The 19,930-nt window shown below is 50.5% G+C and overlaps 7 protein-coding genes across 7 annotated transcripts; 3 read left to right on the top strand and 4 right to left on the bottom strand.

Annotated features, from left to right (window-relative positions):
* Positions 1-1,073: 1,073 nt before the first annotated feature.
* TRV_07517 (uncharacterized protein) lies at positions 1,074-1,619 on the top strand (the record flags this gene model as incomplete). Its single annotated transcript, XM_003018457.1, has 2 exons — positions 1,074-1,271; positions 1,380-1,619. Coding segments are annotated over 2 exons (438 nt in total), but the record flags the coding sequence as incomplete, so codon positions are not given.
* A 648-nt stretch (positions 1,620-2,267) lies between these two features.
* On the top strand, positions 2,268-2,468 carry TRV_07516 (uncharacterized protein; the record flags this gene model as incomplete). Its single annotated transcript, XM_003018456.1, has 1 exon — positions 2,268-2,468. One exon carries the CDS (start codon positions 2,268-2,270, stop codon positions 2,466-2,468), a length of 201 nt encoding a protein of 66 aa, XP_003018502.1.
* Positions 2,469-2,543: 75 nt separating this feature from the next.
* On the bottom strand, positions 2,544-7,102 carry TRV_07515 (MYB DNA-binding domain protein; the record flags this gene model as incomplete). The annotated part of the gene is made up of 3 exons (XM_003018455.1): positions 2,544-2,615; positions 2,674-3,558; positions 3,620-7,102. The coding sequence occupies 3 exons, from the start codon at positions 7,100-7,102 to the stop codon at positions 2,544-2,546; spliced, it is 4,440 nt and encodes a 1,479-aa protein (XP_003018501.1).
* Positions 7,103-11,011: 3,909 nt separating this feature from the next.
* On the top strand, positions 11,012-12,212 carry TRV_07514 (NmrA family transcriptional regulator, putative; the record flags this gene model as incomplete). The annotated part of the gene is made up of 4 exons (XM_003018454.1): positions 11,012-11,191; positions 11,250-11,387; positions 11,584-12,078; positions 12,141-12,212. The coding sequence occupies 4 exons, from the start codon at positions 11,012-11,014 to the stop codon at positions 12,210-12,212; spliced, it is 885 nt and encodes a 294-aa protein (XP_003018500.1).
* A 439-nt stretch (positions 12,213-12,651) lies between these two features.
* Positions 12,652-13,863, bottom strand: TRV_07513 (uncharacterized protein; the record flags this gene model as incomplete). The annotated part of the gene is made up of 3 exons (XM_003018453.1): positions 12,652-12,804; positions 12,867-13,483; positions 13,563-13,863. 3 exons carry the CDS (start codon positions 13,861-13,863, stop codon positions 12,652-12,654), a joined length of 1,071 nt encoding a protein of 356 aa, XP_003018499.1.
* A 782-nt stretch (positions 13,864-14,645) lies between these two features.
* Positions 14,646-15,634, bottom strand: TRV_07512 (uncharacterized protein; the record flags this gene model as incomplete). The annotated part of the gene is made up of 2 exons (XM_003018452.1): positions 14,646-15,241; positions 15,328-15,634. The coding sequence occupies 2 exons, from the start codon at positions 15,632-15,634 to the stop codon at positions 14,646-14,648; spliced, it is 903 nt and encodes a 300-aa protein (XP_003018498.1).
* A 1,779-nt stretch (positions 15,635-17,413) lies between these two features.
* On the bottom strand, positions 17,414-19,857 carry TRV_07511 (uncharacterized protein; the record flags this gene model as incomplete). The annotated part of the gene is made up of 3 exons (XM_003018451.1): positions 17,414-19,088; positions 19,188-19,506; positions 19,575-19,857. 3 exons carry the CDS (start codon positions 19,855-19,857, stop codon positions 17,414-17,416), a joined length of 2,277 nt encoding a protein of 758 aa, XP_003018497.1.
* Positions 19,858-19,930: the final 73 nt, after the last annotated feature.

The following is a 19,930-nucleotide window of genomic DNA, read 5'->3' as shown; positions in this document are numbered from 1 at the left end:
CCCACCAGATTTGACCCGTTTATGACCTAACAGGCCTGTCTAAACTGTTAATCGCTGCTGTGATCCCTATGGTCACCGCCAGTTCCCCCCAGTATGAGGGTCAGAAGGCAGAACGACTATTGAAAAAGGGAGACAAAATCCTTCTTTGTCGACGACCTACCAGAGAAGCCGCTGATAGGTTCCCAGCAGGTCCTTTAGGAATATGACGGGGAATTTCATCGATTTTGCTCCATTTTCTACTTTGCTGACACGCCCCTGTCCCATAGAAAGGCCCCAAAAATAACGGAATCCAGCTGACTAATAAACGCTTTTGTTACTCTAATAGAGTTAGAAAAGACTCGCGGCTGTTTCGCTTGTCGCTTAACTAGGTTTTCACGAAAAGGTCGCGTCTACGTATTTCTGTGCCAAGTATATCGGGCACTTGATAGTGTAGCTGCTAATCGAGCCTAATTGCTTGGATACCACGTTCCCGCTTATTTCGTGGACATGTAGAGCAAAGCTCTCGCTGGGTCTGCCGTATCATGTCTCTGGATTTTATATACGACGAGAGATCGTACCAGACAATGCGGTCAATCCTATTAACGACTATCTATATAATTTTCAAACTTTGATAGAGGCACAGATATACAGATATTTATCGACTATTAATGATATGTGAACGTATGAATCAAACCCATGTCCATGCTTCAGTACCGCATTTAGTCAATCAACCCATCTTATCTCGTCCCGCCATGTAGAGGATAAAAAGAACAAAGAAAAAAACTATATGCATACAAGTGAAAGGCAAGGGGAAAAAAAATAATAAAAAAATCCCGAGACAGAAAACCAGCCAACGTCCGTATGAATAAGAATGGCTAATAATAACAAAACAAAAAAGAATCAGAAGTCGTGAAATGCAGGATAAGTCAAGTAGTAAACGGGGAAGAGGTTAAAAGAAAACTATAGGACTTGGAAGACTGAATTGAATAGACCCTGACGGCAAGACAAGGAGACGTGGTTATTTATGCAGTATCCATTTTCAAGCTGAGACATCAGGGCATCCACACATATCATGATAATACACGAGGCCAAAGGCGGCCAAGAAAAAGAAAAGTCGAAAAAAGTCGATAGGATTAAAGCCATTATCCAATATGGTCATTGTCTGGGTTCTTGCGGGTAGATATTATGGTGACCCGGTCCGGAGGGCGGGGGCCCACCAGATCCATGACGCGGTCGTATATGTTGTTGATGAAGGTTATTTCCCTGGCTGGATTGGTGAAGAGGATGAGACGGTGTGTTTGAGTAGGATAGCCCGCTGTTGGAGCCGTTTTGGGGGTGATGCTGGCCCAGGTTTGATGGAGGGGTATATGATCTTCCTATACTCATGCCAGGGTGACTAGGCGCGTTGGAAGATGACATGGGGCCCCCAGCACGAGGTATCCCTTGGGTATGAGAGACTTGTTGAGGAGTCATATGTGGGCTGTGGCCAAAAGGAGAATTGCTACGTTGACTTAACGAGAGGGAGGGCTGATGCTGATGGTGTTGGTGATGTGGGTGTGGCTGAGGCTGATGCGAGCGTTGATGCTGGTGCTGGTGCTGAAGATGCTGATGTTGGTGCGCCTGCTGTTCTTGTTGCATGACGGATGGCGGAGGTGCGTGGCGTGAGGTGGATGACGCCAATTGCTGAACATGTGGACCATACTGTGACCCATTACTTCCATGCATCCCATGCTGGTGGGATTGAGACAGTAAATGCGGAGGACCTGGCTGATGTTGACTTTGAGAAGCTTTATGGTGGCTGACTCCAGGAGGATTGTAACCAGACATCTGGCTCACATGCGGGTTCATGTTACCGGGACCAGACGGTAAGGGCGACGTAGAACGTTGCTGTGAGACTTTACTAGAGTATGGGGCGTTGTGTCGTTGAACGGGCGACCGCGTGTGCGGGTGGGCTTGGATATGGCGAGGACCCGGGGACTCTCGCCCTGCGGGACCCAGGTGTGGCTGTGGTTGCTGGCTCCGGTCCTGCAACCCCTGCACTGGCGGCTGCTGCAAAGGCTGATGTGAAAACGACTGGCGTGGCTGGGTGGCAGCTTGAGGCTGGTCGGACATATGTTGAAGGCCTGATACAGAATGAGGCGTATGAGGCCCGGAACCAGAGAATCCATGACTGTAGCTAGGTAGCCTGGAAATCGATGGAGTAGAAGAACTCGAATGTGATTGTTGTTGCTCGCGAGGATCAAATCTCGCCATCCAATCCTGAGTAGTAGAACCTCTCGTCGAGGTGGATGGAGGTTCCGCATATTGTCCACTGGATCCAGATTGTACTTGAGATTGCTGCTGTTGCTGGTGATGTTGAGGCTGAGATGGACCAGAATAATACTGTGGCTGCCTTTGATAATGATGCTGATCCTCGGAATGACCCGGCTGGCCTGACGAGGAATGACGTCCCTGGTAAACAGGCCGTGATGGAGAGGGCGGCCCAATAGCAACTGAGGGTGCTGACTGTTCGCTTGCAAACTTTTTCCTTGGCTGAGGCTCTTCCGGTTCGTCGTTGAGAATGTTCATGATATTGGAACGTTTCGCAGGCACCTGACGTTGAGGCTCTGGCGCTGCTGGTGGCACTGGTGCGGCAGCTATTCTCGGTCGACCATGGTCAGTAGGTGGGGTAAGAGTAGGGCCTTGTCGGCCTACAGATACAGGATGACCAGGAGTTAAGTACGCTGGAGGGCCTATTGGCGCCGGCCTTTCCATGGCTGGTATTCCACTTGGATCGGTGTCGAGTTTGATATGCCTTTGAACAGGAGAAGTGACGGCAGAAGGAATTGTACGACTTGAGCGACGAGAGTGTGACTGCGGCGTCGTTGAGGTGTTGCGTGCACCACCCGGCGGCTGCAGGTAAGGCCCTTGAGGGAATGTAGGCGGCTGCGACAGCGGGCCGTAGCGTGGAATGTCTCCAAGGTCTTGAATTTGGGGCACAACGTTTGGGTTCTGTCGCGGAAGAGTCTGTAATGGCATCCCCGGAGTTACTTGGCTCGTCAATGAAGACGGTATTGGCTTCACGTCCTGCTCTGACATGTGAGCAGCTATGTGAACGGGAGGACGGCTCTCCCTACGCTCATCAGTGAAATAACCCATTCTTGGCCCTTGTTGATTTCGATGGGACTGAGGCAACTGTGAGGTGCTGACAGAGCGTTGGTGGAGCTCATCACTGGTGGCAGCGAGGTTGGGCTGACTTGCAGGAGCCTGAACAAGGGGGTATAGTTTTGGTTGTGACCGGTCTTTCTCCATACCTTGACGTGGTTGTATCACAGGCGGCGCAGGTGCCATATTGATAACAGATGGCTTGGCCTTAGGCGCTAGCGTTCTGTCCATCATCTCAGCATGTTCCATATTGGGCGCCAAAGCTCGTGGCGCAATTGATGATGGGGTAGCCTCATATCGTCGCTTTGAACTAACACTCGGGGTCGGTAGGGGTCCAGTGGGCTCGCCTCGCAGTTTCTTGGCTTCGGCTATCAATGCAACTTCTTCTAGTTCTGTCTTCCCACCGTCAACACGGCGCTGAAAGTAGTTTTTCACCTATAAAAAGTTGTTAACATCCATCCAGCTCTGTTAGGGAATTCAATTATTAAATGCATACCATCGTTGGTGTCTTTGTTTTCATGAATTGAGAAATAGCGTCGAAATCCTTGCCAAAATGGGCCACCAGGTCTGGGAAATCCTTGACTTCAGGTACAGACCAATAGCTGGTAGGCTGCAGTGAGCCATACCCGCCATCGCTCGGGCCTCCCTTTGAACCTGGCTCAGGGGCCTCTAGGCCCGGCTGAGCTACTGACTGCATCTGTTGCTGCTGTGCCGGTTGCTGCTGCTGCTGCTGCTGCTGCTCCTTATTGCGAGAGCTTCTACTCGGTTTGGAACGCACCGCGGCCTCTTCCACCGGCTTCTCGATCTCCTCCTTAGCTTTCAACATCGCATCAACTAATGATTCCACGGCATCCGCCTCAGGTTTTGGCAGGGGAGCGACTGCAGGCAAGGTACTAGCGCACGCTGCAGCAGCTGCAGTCGTAGGTGGTGCAGGTTCCACCCTCGAAGCTGCCTGCTGACCACCTCCCCTCCCTCTTCGACCACCACGGCCGCCACCGCCACCACGACCAGCTCGTCTTCCGGGGGCTCTCTCAGCAGGCTGATCGCCAGAGTCCTTTGCGCCTCCGCGCTTCCCAGACGCCGGTGTGGGGGTGTTACTTTCAGTGTCAGCATTTGACTCGCCAAATGTAGGTGCAGCTGCACGTCTGGGCCTTCCTGTATCGGTAACAACAGGTGTCTCTGCATCATCTGCATCATAAGCAGGTCGGATTCCCAAATCCGCCATGAGAGCATTTGATCTTGGGGCTCTTGCAGTTTTTCTTGCACGTCCCTTGCGCGTCCACTTCTTATTAAGCTTGGCCTTGTACTTGATCTCTTCTTTGGTAGAGTAATAATGCATCACACACTGCTGGAAAGTACGGCCTGGAAGTAGTTCAGCAATTTTGCCCCATTTCTTCGGATGAGCCATGAAGGCTTCAGTGAAAGCTTTGTGTTCTTCAGGCGTAAAGTCGTTGGGCGGAGGATGGAAGGCAAAAACAGTGAAGGCATCCGCAGGATCGACCATTTGGTTAGTGTCTTGGTAGAGACTTGCTTTCTTCTGGTATTCGTCCAGCATGTCCGGGATACGGGCTTCACGAGTCATGTCAGGGTGAACGGTGGCCTCTTGATCTCGGCGACGCTCTGATTCTTCTTGTGCTGTGATTGCGGATGCCTTCAGAGCAAGTTGGAAGTCAAGCTCACTGTTCAGTTTATATCCCCGCCTGCCTTCGATCACAGGGAGAGATGCTGCAGCGGTCGCGGAGGGTGGAGGGGTGGATGATAATTCCGACTCAGCTTTCCTCGCCTCCTCTTTCTTTTTATCCATGTCACGTACTTTCAGTCTCCAGGCTTTATAGTACCGCGCGTACTGCTCACGCAAGACGGCATGCTGTTTAGCAACTTCACTTCGTTGTTTGATGATATCTTCCAACAGCGAATCCTTAATACGCTCATGGAGTTTATAATTTTCCTGTAATGTTTCCATATCCGAGAAGGGGGTCGGTGGACCAGAAGGTAGGAATGGCAATGATTCTACAGCCTTGGCTTCGATGATAGGTATCGTCACAGGCGTCCCGGCAGCATTCTCAATAGGTCTTACTTCTTCCGCAAGCTCGACCTCTTCCGCTTCTTTACCTGATAATGGGATGATAGCAACCGGCTTATCAGGACTTTCAACTTCCATGGCAGCTCCTGGCTGATCAAGATTTGCTGGTGCAGCGCCATCAGCTATCATCCCAAGCATCTGAATCTTCATGAGTAGATCAACCACAACTGGGTCCTGCAGTGGAGGCAGCGGGATTTCTGATTTTAGGGCCAACATTTCCTTCTCGAAACGTTGTTCGGATTGATTGAAGTCTTCTTCATCTAGGGCATCATCATCATCAGATTGCTGGTCACTCGGTTCATCGAAGAGCATTGGAATATGCTGCTCTGGTTCTTCCTGAGTCTCTTCCGTTTCTTTGATTTCCCCAGCCTCCGGTGCATCAAGCATCTTTGTATCATTATCGGCATCAAGAGATTGCCCCTGTATTTCCTCCTCTGATGGACGAGTTTCATTTTCTTCAGTGTGCTCTCTTGTTGGCTCAGAGCTTGCCTTCTCCTTTTCTCTCTTTTCGCTATCCTCTCCATTCACAGGGCTAATAGATGGTTGAGCTTCCTCGTCCCCATGGCCGCTGCTGCTAAGAGGACCCTCGGGTACGAACGGGCTTTCAAGCGCCTGTCTTTTGTTCCCCTCATCCCAAAGGTCTCTCTTACTTGACGGTGAGTTAGTGGCTGACATTCTTCTATTCACATACCCTGGCCTGACCCATTGATTACTACTTTTGGCTCCGGGCCGTTGACCGGTGGAGCGCTGTTGTTGCGCTCTTGGCCCAGTAGGTATAGATGCATGCTGGGAGTTTGGAGAAAGCGAGGTTGAATGAGGTGGCGGTGACTTCTGTGGCTGCGATTGATTTTGTGTCGGTAGAGATGAAGCGCGAGTAGATGACGGGGTAGCAGCGTTACTGGAGCCCGACAGGCCATGTAACGAAGGAAAAAGGTCGGGCTCCTGTTCATTAGAGGAAGCATGAGTATCCTTGGCCTTGTTTGATTGAGGCGCTGGCTCATGAGTGATGCCTCGGTCAAGTGCGGGGACAGGGTGGCTATAGTCAATCATGTAGCTCGGTTGGACTACCGGAGAGGCTGACGGTGGACGACTGGATCGAAGGGGCACTTCAGTTTTACTCCGGTCGGAACGTTGCTGTGCATCCACTCTATCGGCTCTAGGGGCAGTTGGAGGCTTGATAGGGGTGGAAGGGAATAGATCAGGACGCTCTCTGGGGGTATCCGATTGTGATAATTTTCTTGATGGTTCAGGGGTAGCGGTTTCCGTAATAGCAGCAGCCGAGCCAGCAGAAGAGAGGGAACCAAAGGCAGGCACTTCTGGGGCAGCAGGAGAAGGAGAGAACTGTGGTGTAGGCCGTTCAGAAGGCTGTTCGGGTTGAGCCGTCGTTGACTGGACGTGTGTCGGTGTACGGATAGGGGTGACATGCTCTGTCTTTTCCGATGGCCGCCTTGACTCCCTGGGAGTGGAAGATGTACTACCAGCTTTTCGGGGCCCAGCAGCAGCAGCAGCAGAAGCAGCAGTAACCTCGTCTTCAGTGCCAACTGCGGGCGTACCGAGAGACATCAGGGTTGGGGTTTGTGATACAGCAGATGACGGGTTGGCAGAATGAGAACCAGAAGTCTTGGTATCGATGCGAGCTGGTGGTCGATCCTTTTTCCAAGGCTCCACCCGCTCAAACCGGTCTCTGTCGTCGCGCTGCGACCACCTATCATCATCGCGATCACGACGGTCGAAGCGTTCCCTCCTGTCGAGTTCTCGATCGAGCATTCGATCTCTATCCCTATCCCGATCTCGTGGGTCACGGTTACGCTCCCTGTCTCGGTCCATGCGGACGTCTCGCCAGCCATCGCGAGACCGACTCCGCCCTCTGAATAGATCTCTATCTTCCAGCGGCATACCTCTCCCTCGCCCTCGATCTCGGTCACCACGCCCACGGCCTCGCATCGAACCTCCTCTCAGGGGAGGAAGATCTGAGAGTGGTGTGTTAAGTGAAATTGGTCCATCTCTTGAATTTCTGCGTAGACGTGGTATATCCAGTTCTCTGGGTCCGCTGTCTCTTGAGTCTCTAAAGTCTCTCATAGGAGGGGACCTCGATCGTCCTCGACCGAACCCCATCCGACCGTGACTGTCTCGCGAATCAAACCCGCGATCTCTACGAGGCCAGTCACGGTCTCCATCGCCTCTTCGGGGCGGCGGGCCATCCCTCAGGTCCCGGGGGTCGATCCTGTCCCTATCTCGATCTCTGAAGTCGTTCCGGCTAGGGAATCCTCTTCCCCTTGGGCCGGATGGAAGGAAATGGCCACCCCTGGACGAATCTATGAGGGCCTTAGGACCACGAGGAGGGTCTCGACCTAGTGGTGTAGAATTGACATCGTCATTCCCCCTGGGGCCCGATGGTATATGTGATGGTCCATGAGACGGCGGCGGGCCCCTGTCGCCGTATCTAGATGGCGGTGGTGAGCGGTCCCGCGGCGGGAATCGAGAAGCCATAGACACGTGACCGCATCAATATTATGTAATCTTGAAGAATAAAGTTCAACACGTGATTTCCCGGCTTTGGTGGACGCAAGAGGGAAAAACGGCCAACGCGCAAGAGGATTGCGGGAAAGGCGAATGGAGAGATATGATAAACGGAAACACCTTGAAGAGCCGTGGCTAAGGCGTGAACCTCTTTGGGATCACGAAATCCCGGGCAGGAGATCGCGCGGCGAGACAAGCACCAAGCGGTGGGCGACAGAGGAACCGCGCAGTTGATGAATGGAGCTTCAAGATCAGGCAGTCAACCTTGCATTACAGGGATGCAAGAGGTCCAATTTCCGTCCAGACAAGGCGGGAAAGGGGGAAACGACAGGAGATACAGTCGATGATCCAGGTAGACCGGGAAGAAAAACGAGAGCGATATCCAGCTCCTCCTCGGAACGCAGTTCTCTTGCGGTGAAGCGGGAAGTTGATAAAGATGGATAAAGGAGCGACGAGAAAAAGGATTAAAGAAGAAAAAGAAGAAGAAGAAAAGGCGAAACTGCCAAAGAAGAGAGAGAAACTATCCGGCTAGAGATAAATTAAGCAGAATGAAGATGAGAGAAAATGCGCGTCGATGCAGCGCAAGTAACAAGTCTGGTTTCGATTCTCTTGTTCCCCCCCGTTTTCGTTATTTGAGGCTGCGAAAAGAAAAGAAAAGAAAAGAAAAGAAAAAAAAAGAGGCGAATCCCAAAACGGAGCCTGGGTAAACTGATTCTCCAGGCCTTGAGCTCGTCTCTGCCGCTGCGGTGGATCCTATCTTCAGCGATCACAACGTCGTCGTCGCTGTCGATGTCCTTGTTGTTGCGTCGAGGGAGGGTCGGAGGGAGGTTGAAGGGCTGGAAAACTCGAGGATGCCGAGTTAGCTCAGGTTAGTAAAAGAGTTTTAGCTTAGGTTAGCGGGCTTTGCACTGTTTTAGGCAAGGACCACCTTTATTCGTTCCTTCTTCTTTCGCGCGCATTGGAACAGCGTTGGTCACGTGGTAGGTCCCTCTCCAGATCTTCTTTTTTTATTTCGCATCGCCAGCAGCTGATTTGGCCGCAGTTGAAGGCTCGAAGGGGAGGCCAGGAGGTGTGCCCAGGGTGACGGGATAGCAAGGGGCAGCGAATCACAGCAGAAAGCAGGCCGTCGTCGTCGCCCGCCCGTCGTTACTCTCCCAGCAGCGTTCTGTGTTTTGCGTGGTGCTGGTGCTGGTGCTGTGGGGGAGCCACTAGTCGTCGCTGTGGCTTGATGTCCCTTGGCCCTAGGCGCCGCCAGTGAGCTTTTTAGGCTTGCCTGCCTCTGCTGCCTCCATCCATGTGCCTTTTTGATGGGAAAAAAAATAAATAATCCAGTGGGCCGGGTGCGTGTCACGTGATAGTTAGATAGGGAGTGAGCTCGATCGCCTTCACGTCAGGCTTGCTTTTGTGTTGACGCTTATTATTTCCACCAAACATCAGGCTTCCATCACAAATCCCCGGTAGGTGTCTACTTAAAAGACGCGCATCCTTTCCCTTGTTTCATTTTTTATTGCGTATCATACGACAACCACATGGCGAGGTTGCTTTATTCCGCGAAAAGTACGGAGTACTCCATCGAGTCTTTGGCACTTCTCCACCTCAAAGTCCTAGTCAGCAAGGGCACACGACTTCACGGAGACGAGAGAAAAAACGGCAGCTTTCGAACACGCAGACGGTAGCAAGTCATAATGCCATCTGCCCAAATCCTGAAGACAGAGTGCTCTGGGCACCTCTAGGGCCTGGTTAGCGTGGTGACGGTCAACCAGAGAAATCAATCTTACTGGGACCTAAGAATATCAAGAGTTGTACGGCGCTAACCCGAAACATGTTAGCTGCGGTGCTTGCATGGCCACAGTCTTTGCGCATCGAATCGAACTTGCAAATCCCGTCAAGTGTGGACTGGACGGTGGATCCTGGCCGAGAGATGCTCAGGAGGTTGGTCGCCGTCGCCCACGCGAGCGCTGATTGGCCGCCAATTTCAAGGAACGCAGGGATGTCCGCATGTTCTCGAGCAAGACAGTTGCAGCAGCGCTGGCTCTGGGGTCGCACCACGCAAGCACCGTCCAAGGGGCCGCCCGAGAGAGAACCGCCATCATGAAACCTCGTCGCCCAGGAGGGGTCACTGACCTCCGCTTCCTGCATCGCCATTCGCTGCGTTCGCTGTGACTCGCCCTTTTCTCTGGTTCGCTTCGTATAGTGATTATTATTATTATTTTTGTCCCTTTTGTTCTTCGTCCGACGATGGAAACATAAAAGGAAGAAAATGCAAAAACCCCAGGTGCATCACGTGAGTTTGCGATGATGTAATCTGGGAGTGCATATACTGTATAAAATGTGCATAATAAAATATGCATGAAGCATAAAGGCGCTGATGATATGAGACTGACTGTCATAGCGAAGGCTAAGTTTGACCGATTTTGACCGATTTTGACTGCATGTTGAGCGTTCTACTGGCTGGCTGGAAAGAAACAGACTGGCTGACAGGACAACCCGCTAGGTCGAGGACATTGGTGTTTCAATTATTTGTGATATTATTGCGATCTCAAACCCTGAACGCGATGTAACTCCGTATACTCCACGCCTCCCGTCGTACCAGAACGCACAAATTATTCGTCCGAGATATATCCTCAACTAAGATCAGGCAGGCTTTCAACCGCAATTAGAGACTATGCATTAACCATACCATATCCAGACGCGTCGGCCTCTGAGTACACAATAATATCACAATCAACATTCTGTGTACAAAAGGACAACCCTACATACACTGCATAACGACGACGCAACAACCAGCAGTGTAACCACTTGCAGGTTCTTCTCTGACCCTCCACGGCGACCTAACACATCGTCGCCGTCGGTGCTTGCTTTGCTCCGAAACGCCTTGAAATTGGCTATCCAGCAAGGTAAAAGTTGGTCGATGTTCCCAGCGGATTACAAACTACCAGCTATCAGCCACCTAAGCATTACCAAACCATGTCCTCGCCACATTCGGCCCTTTCGTGAAGAGCGAGCTGGGGAGGAGACAAGAGATTCGATTAGAAATGAGACATTTCTTGTATTCGGCGTTGTTCTAGACATAGCAAGAAAAATGTCTATATAAGAGCTTCATAGATACCACTGCTCCGGCCGGATCACTTAAATGACATCACTGGCGACACAGCATTTAATGTCAAATCGAGTCCCCCTCTTCCAAACATCCTTCCATCTAATCTATATAACTACGCCCGTTATCACGCCGATAACTAGGGTCTTCAAGCATCGTTAGATATCATTTCATCACACCAGACAAATATGGCAGACAAGAAACTCCTCGTCGTGCTTGGGGCGACTGGAAAGCAGGGTGGTTCGGTTATCAACTCCATCCTCGGCGATGAGAAGGCCGCAGCGCAGTTCTCTATCCGTGCAATTACAAGAGATCCATCGAAGCAATCTGCCCAGGCTCTGGCTAAACGAGGGGTTGAGTGTGTCAAGGTTTGCTTCACAGTTAACGAATGCCCAATTACTACTTTATCGGGCTAACAGTGTCTAGGCGGATCTCAACAGTAAAGAATCTCTCATCGAAGCTTTCAAGGGCGCATACGCTGTATATGCTGTCACCAATTTCTGGGAGACAGGAAGCGCCGAGACGGAGATTCGGCAGGGCAAGAATATCGCTGATGCCGCTAAAGTGCGTTTCTCATAGTCGTTCCTGTATTCACACGATACCCGTTATACTGACGTAACGTCAAAATGTATAGGAGGATAATGTCCAGCATTTGATCTGGAGTAGCCTGATCAATGTGACGAAGGGTATTGTTGTCTCTGCCTCATCTCGAACCAAAGAAACGTCAAGCTAACAAGCCATATAAGTGTCTGGCGGAAAGCTCACAGGAGTCTCTCACTTTGACTCCAAAGCTGCTGTGGAGGAATATATTCGCAGCATCGATGTACCAGCCACGTTCTTCCTTCCTGGCTTCTACATGTCCAATATCCCAGCCGGCACCCTAAACAACGTATCCGGGGTATATAACTTTAGCAACCCGGTTCCAAATAATACCCCCATTCCCCTTTTCGACAGCTACCGGGATACCGGAAAATTCGTCAAAGCCATCTTGCTCAACCGGGAGAAAGTGCTTGGGAAGCAGATATATGGAGCAACCGATTACTATACTCCAGACCGCATTATCGCCGAGTTTCAAGCTGTCAAGACGCAGGATGGCCAGGGCGGCGCTGCTCTCCATATTCCGGACGAGGATTTCAAGGGGATCCTTGCCATAGGCAATATGTCGGAGAAAGCAAGGGAGGAGATGCTTCAGAATATGCAACTATTGTATATGTTTGGGTATTATGGTGGTGCAAGCCTGAAGGAGAGTCTTGACGTAAGTGGCAGTTCATTCATGAAACCTGGCGTTATAACAGGATGCTAACTTTGCCATGATAGCTTCTTGACGAGGCCCCGACCACCTGGAAAAAATTCGTCGAACAGGAACCTGCTTGGGCTCATTTGAAGTAAAGGATCATATGAACTTTTCCCATCTCTGAAGTCCCATCTCTGAAGGAGGATAGTCGTACCCCGGATTTAATCAAGTTCCAAAAAGGACAGGACAATAATTTGACAAATATTCATGACCATCTCCTAGGTAATATTAAAATAATGTATAGGGGTATTATAAGAAATCAAACTTCGCCTTGCATACGTTTATCCTTTAAGATGCGTTTATTGACCATTCTTTCGGCATATACTTTCCATAAATACCATAGTAGAAACGTGAGTAAAGTGAGTGGAATAGTTGCAGCTGGGAATATCCACCATTGGGATGATATCGTAATCGTCGTAGAATTACCGCCAGTCTTCGCCGAGGGACCATCAGATTGGCCCGGACCACTAACAAGATTAGTCCCTAGAAATCCCTATATCCCACTGTTAGCTGGTGTGCCTGTGCCTTCATAGTTTAGTATGTAGTAAAGCGTACGGCAACAAATGTCCCTGGAAGGAAAACCATGGTCATGATCGCAATGGTACTCATCGATGCACTCTCCTTCATTGCTTCCTCAGCCATACGAGAACTGAAATGTGTACTGTGCCGAGTACTCAAGTTGAAAAGCTAGTTGTCATCTCAAGTCAGCCTAGTTCTAGATATAATTGGGACTCTAGTAAGTAACATACCAGATCCAAAAGTCTTTGAGCCCGTGCCGCCACATCCTCTATGGATGTCTTAAAGTATGTAATCTGGTTCTCGAATCGATCATACTCTTCCTCTACACGGGTATAGAGCCAGTCACGGCTGTCCACGTCGGAAGCACCCTTAACCATCCTGTAAAACTGGTCGTGTTGTTTCCGCAAACGGGCGAGAACTCCAAGAATGAAATTTAACTGCAGTTTATCCTGGTCAAGACTGGTAAGCGTCAGGTGTAGTCGTTGTATATTGATTTCCTCTAGGCCGGAACTCCCTCCATGGGCCTTGATCTCCTCTTTTCTCACGGAATCCCTAGGATCTCGGGCAGCCCGCCGGTAGTACTGGATGGTGCTATTGAAATGGAGGAGATGGAGAGCAAATGGATTTCCCGCGAGAGCCGCCGTACTGGGATTGAGTATAAAGTCCACCAACTTATCGTGGAGTTCATCCTTTAGCGCCTTGGGGAGATCGTTGAACGAGCGGTGTTTCAGCAGTATGACGCTCGACTGTGACTTGACGTCGTAGTGTGTCACTATCGTCATCTTCAAGTCCGCCTCTTTATCGACGGCACGAATGTAGGCTCTTGCTCGTATCGCATACCAGAAATCTATCCAAAGTCAGGTCGTTGTCAGTACCGGGTCATAGCCAACATCCAAACAACCTCTATATAAGAAATATATACCTACCATAAGCAGTTACTTTATTCTTCTTGTCATCTCGACCGATTCTCGATCCAAAAATCTGTTCCTGTCCGCGTATATGCGAGCAGGCAGATGGAGGGAAGTCATATCGAGCCAGCACTTTCAGTAGAGAGTCAAGCGATATGTTCAACTCGTCCGCGACCTCGTCCTCGACATGAGCTTCCGTCTTCTCGTCGGCCAGCGCATTGGCTTTGATCACGCTAACAGCCGCAGCATTCGTATGTATTCGATGAAGTACCTTCTCGTGGGGCGTCGATTCAAGGAGTCTGGAGAGAAACGCGACCATCAGTCTGGTTGTAGCTAACGATCATGGGCCACAGGTAGTTACTTACATGAATCGTATTTGCGGCTGCGGTCCGACCTGCGATGGAAATTACTATACCGTCGATATATGGATGCTTTGACCGATCAAATAGCGTGATACGCAAGACAACTTACCAGCAACTTATGCAGAGTCTCGTCGTCGCAGAGTTGTTTCTTCCCTTTGGTGAGAGCAGAAGTTGATCAGCCGCTGAAAATCAAGCTTTCGGGAATTCCCGCAGGTGAACCAAGGCTCGGTCAACCGGTGAAAACAGGTACTTAGAACTAGATATTGTTGACAACATACCTACTCCACGATCATGGTCAAGGACGAGCACTCTCGAGGCTGCTGGGTATTTCTCTGATCGCCAGGAAGTCGGTGCCGACGTTAGTTCTTTCTGGCAGAGCCGCCCGTCATCAAGGGCTGGAGAATACGAGGGCAGGCCGACAGGATAATTTCGCCAGTCAATCTTGTCCATGCCGCAACACTTTTATCGATCTTGAACGGGAAGAAACGAGACAGCGAGCGGATTCTCCATTACTGGCAGTGAAAAGGCAGCAGCTCAGCTGTAAATAGTTTTGCGGTGGTGGTTTGGGTTACGAGAAGCACAGCCTTGCGGCTACCCCTAGCTATGCAAGCCACCTTACTCTCCCGTGTTCGCTATTCTGAGTGCATAAGGTCAAATTCAGGGCGGAGGGCGAGGATTAAATGCGCGGCTACAAGTATTCGGGGTAGATATCCCCTTATTTGCTGCCGGGGCTAGTTAACTAGTTAGCCTTCGTCGATGCTGTCGCTTCACCTCCAAAACTCCGCCCAGCTATCTCAGCCTCTTCTGTATCTCGTCCAAATTTGAGCATTCCCATCTGGAGTTCCAGTCCCTTCTCCTCACCAACTGTCCATTCCCAGTCTGCTGCCTGATAGCTTTGCCTTAGTTCTTCGTTTATATCTTGGATCGTAGCCATCCAGACTCTGAGCCGCTCTTGAGCCGTTTCCACATTGTCTGAATCAAAGTGCTTCGTGGATATAAAACGACCAAGCGTGATATGTCCCATGCAGGCAGTGTAGCATGTGTCTGTTTTGACTCCACTGCTAATGGCCATGCTATGGAGGTCTCTTCTTAAATGGTGATAGGTATAGGTGTCAGTCCCTACTGGAGCGAAGGCGATGGCTACTCCAGCAGCGTCGAACAAAAGCATCGGCCTTCCGAGACGAGCAACCCTTGAATGAGACGCAGCATGGGAGGCTGGGAGGTCCAGCATTTCCTGGACTAACGGTCTTCCAATCTGTTTGAACACGGACCACAGGTGCGCCATTGGATGGCGATGCGAGATCTCAACGACTGATAAATGCAGCCGAGAAGACTCTGGAAACCACATATCTGCCAGTGTGTTCAAATTTTCAATTTAGTTGACTACAGCCATGACATAACTCGTAAGAAGTACCACTTACCAGTTCCCACTACATCTTTAAGCCTGTTCTGTAATCCAAGCAGGAGCTCGAGGATCTTTCGGCTTGGACGAGCCCAGATCACCATACAGTTGACACTCTCGTCTCTATAGTGCTTCTCAATCTCCTTAGGCCCGCTGGTAAGTGCAGTATGCGAGAGATACTGAACAAGGGCAGGGCTGGGTATGATCTTCGCCTTGCCATCTGCCAGTGTCATGGATGCAAGAGACCTTGCCAGGCTCGCTTGTCTGTAAGACTCGTATGCCTGTTGCACTTTTATCTGCACGTCTCGGTTAGCCTGAGAAATCATTCAAATTTCAGTAATTGGCTGAATGCATCGCTTACAGGGTCGCCCTGGCATTCTGGGTGGTCAAGGAGGTCCTGGTACCAGTTCCGCGTTTGCTGGTCAGACTCGAGTTGGGCTGGAAAGGAGAACATGTTGGACGAACGGCGTCAAAGGTACCTGGAATGGCAGAAAGTAGACTACCTCGTAGGTGTAGGTTCTGAAAGTTAGAGTTGGTTATAACTTTCACTGCAGATAACCCAGTTACTACGCCCCCTCCGTATAACCATTAGTTATACGATACGCCTGCTCCATATCGGTGTAGGCATAGGATATTCGACGAAGCCCATTCCTACATAGATGAATAGATGTAGTATGTCTCGATAGCCATCACCATCTATCCATTCTACGCCTATTTACCTCCCTTTCCAGTACTCATATTAGACGCTGCAGCATTCCATAATTTGTGTTCCGCTCTGTATTGAGGCACGTGACTCTCATAGACCGAGTTTGATGAGTAAGCAGGCCTTGGCGAAAGTTGTCGAGAAATGGAGCATTGGATGACTAATAAGCATTTCTTACAACAGCTTACTCAGCAGCGCTGCCGACACTCTGGCTTGAAGACCACGAATGGGGTTCTTCCCTGATACCCGTAACGTTGAGGGGAGTTGATATCCGAAAGGCAATGTCAGCCAACGCTTCCTTAGGGCCTTGGATGCGGTCAACGGGTATATACCTATCTGGCATATCGCCTTCAAGCCACGGCTTTTCGGATAGGGGAAGTTGGGTTTCCAAATGGTGGAATGAAGCAAAAAGTAGAAATATAAACGGAGGAGTGTCCTTCAGTTGAACCAAGTCTAAAATAAAGGAAAGTAGAATTTTTTGAGACCGCGGGAGTAGATAATTGCGTGTCTAAAAGTCATCGACGTCTTTGACAAACTAGATAACTTAGGCAACGAAGACTTATCAAGTGTGAGGCTGCCGCGAATGAATTAACCGATCTGATCACAGAGGTCAGGGCCAGGATCTATGAGATAAGGACCTGTACTATGTATGGACGAAGGATATTGATATTGACAAGTCAAGTCGATTTTTATATTAACCAGCTAACTAACTAAACGACTAGCTTCTTCGCGAGATATGTTTCTTTCTTCGCCGTTATCGCTCAACTCCATCCTTTACTGGTACATAAACAGAGCGACGTGGAACGGAGAAGGTGAGAAAAGTAGGATAAGGAAATATTGAAAGTACGGCGGAAGCGTTTTTATCAGGCTTGGCATCAAGCCCGGTCACGTCAAATGAGATTAAGGGAATGGAAGGATAAGGAGAAGACATCGTCTGACAGTAACGGTGAAAAAGGGGTGGGGGAGGTTGGGCTGGAGCGCGATATTCGAGTATTCCAAGACACTGCAGGCCTTGTTTGTTAATTAGTTGTGTAGGTGTAGACATAATAAACTTGCATATGCATCATTACCAATCCAGAAGACAACGCGAGATTTATGGGGTTGTTGTGATGTAGTAGGGAGGAAGCGGCAGAGTAAGAGAGATAGAGAGACGAGGACAGGGAAGAAGGGGTATGGGAAAGGAAAGGATGTTTGTTTCGCATCGACGTATATAGAAGAGCTGTGTACTTGTTTGAAAGAGAAATCCTGCCAGAACACCACGCAAAGTAACCGAGCGACACATGAGTTAAATCAGAGAGAAAAGAAACCAGATCAAAAAGTTAAGTTTTAAAAAAGGGGTATATATAGCATAGAAGAAGAAGAAGAGGAAGAATTGATAAGAGACGAGGGTGGGAGTCTGAAATCACCATGACTCTCTATCTCTTGGGTTTGTGCTGAGCGAAGTCTCTCGCTCGTGGCTCTTCTTCTTCAGGTCGATGCCATCTCCAATTTCAGTAACCTCAAGGTCGGCGTCGAGGTTCTGGTTGAACAGCATCTTGGGGTTGATGCGCCAGGCTCCTTGTGGAATGAAGGTACTGGCGAATATTATGACAGCCATTACGCTGTACTGCACACCTGCAACGTTGTGAATTGCAGAGTGGATGTCTCCTCCGTCACGGCCACCAGTTCTAATGTAGACCGAGTCGATGTATTGACCCAGTAGCGGCGATGTGATAGCGTATGTAACGATGTAGGTGGTGTAAAGGCAAGCCATGACGGCACCGAGGGGGGAAACGTTTTGAGCTTTGGATTCGTGGCGAGCAAGAGCGGCTTGGATGTAGGCTGCAAGAGAGACATCTCCAGCAGCCCAGCCGAAGGAGATGGGGAGGAAAGTCGCGCCGATGATCCAGGCGTAGGCGACCTGGTCTGGTGGAGGCGTCCAGAAGGAGAGGTACCAAACTCCAAGCAACATGACGGCATCGAGTCGAACCCAGGGAATCGGGGTGGTGACGAGGTTGGTGAAAAGGAAGACGAAAAGAGCACCGAGCAATTCTCCCAGGTTAGAGCCACCAACAATGATGTTAGCCCAAGCAGAGTGACCGAGGTAACGACGGGCGACCGCGGGAGCAAGGCCGTTCTCAAGATAGCGATGACCGTAGAAGGCAATGGAGTAACCAGGGATAAGCCAGATGAACCGTCGGTTGGTGAGAAGAAGCTTGGATCCGGTCCAGATGGACTCGCCGAAGAGGTAGAAGGAGACAAACACTGCCTTGATGTAGGTTGGTCGCTTGCCCATGAGCGGTGGAGGAGGAGGCTGGAAGGTGTCTGCTTCCTTGATGAAGAACCAAGTGGCACCGGCCATGGCGAAGAACACGGGGGTGATGATGAATGAGTAGTTGTTCCCCAGGGTCGGGATGAGGGCTAGAGCAGTGCAGAATGCGCTAGCTGTGCCTGACGTCTCGTAGAAGACGTGGACCATGGCATCGAGTCGACGAAGCTTTTGAATGTTTCCTCCCACGATATCGCGAGGGATGATACGGCGGATCAACTCGACCATCCCGTAGACAAGACCAGTGACACAGTAGATGGGTATAATACCGTCGGTGTTGTAATCTCCATAGTAGTGGAAATCCATGGCCGGATGGTCGCCGCGGAACTCTGGTGGCATGATAGTTCCGCCGGTGGCAGCGTCCACGACCATTAGGATACCGGTGAACAGGCCGAACAAGACGACAGAAACAACCAGGACAAGCCTGGCTGGAGCCCGACGGACCAAGGGTGCGATCATGATCGAACCCACACACTGGCAGGCCTGGTTGAGGCCGCTGAGAAGCCCAACTCGCTCGAAGGTCTTGGCCGGTCTATGCTTCAAGTAGGCATCGTAGTCGTACCGGTTTGTAGCGAGGGCGAGAATAGAACCATTGAAGGCCTCGAGGCCGAACTTGTAGAAGGCGATACCTAGAATGTATAGGAAGATGTTACGACGCTCGACTGCGCTGAACATGCCCCAGCTGGTACGCACGCTCTCTTTGACCGTGGCTAGAATCATGATGGGCAGAGTGATCCTGTTGATTATGGAGGATGTGGTGTTGCTGCTGCTGTAGGCCCCGGTCTCATCTCATGGGCTGGCTGTTGTCTCAGTAGAAGGGACACACACACAGAGAGAGAGTGAGATGAGCGAGAGTTCTCAGACAGACTTCACCATCGACGAGCAGACGAAGCAACGACCATCAAAGAGGAAACGGGGGGAAGGGATGTTCAGGAGGCAGCGGGACAGCATCAGAGTATATATTCGCTGATTAAAAGGGCGTTGGTCCCTGGGGCTCTGGGTCTTCTGATGACGGTTTTCCCATATCTGCATCGCAACCGACACCAGCAGCAAGCCAAGGGCTTCGAGCTCAAGCACAAGAAAGATAAAAAAAAAAAGAGCGAGAGCAAAGACGGGCAAAAAAAGAAAAAAGAGCGAATACCACGCCCAATGACGGACAGGATGCCATGCCCGTGCAATCGGGGGAGCTTAATGGGCCCAAGTAAGGCCTTTTTCCCTCGAGTTCTTAGCCTGCCTGCCGGGGGATAAGACGCACCCATGTCGACTCTCCATTTTGCCTTGGTGGAGGTACGCCTCGAAGTGGATTGCGGGAGACGCTTGATATTTCCGTCAGCGAGACGGTGATTGGGCGGCAGGGGCATATCTTCTGACCTTGGGCCCATCCAAGTGGTGAGCAGCAAGAAGGGGGAGAAGGGGAGGAGGAAGAAGCAAAGGGCTTGCCGGCAAAGAGGCAAAAGCTTGGATCGACGGCTGTGGCAGATTCGGGAGGCTGGCAAGGGGCTGCCTATTGGCCCTGCGGCTAACTCGCCTGCCACCATAATTAACAATGGCGACGATAATAAATAGCACAGCGCTCGCGCTCTTCTTTCTCGCTCGCCCTGGCAGCGCCTT

Source organism: Trichophyton verrucosum (genome assembly GCF_000151505.1).
Source record: "Trichophyton verrucosum HKI 0517 chromosome Unknown contig01012_1.f1.exp, whole genome shotgun sequence".
Classification (NCBI taxonomy): domain Eukaryota; kingdom Fungi; phylum Ascomycota; class Eurotiomycetes; order Onygenales; family Arthrodermataceae; genus Trichophyton; species Trichophyton verrucosum.
This window is presented reverse-complemented; position numbering and strand designations above follow the sequence as displayed.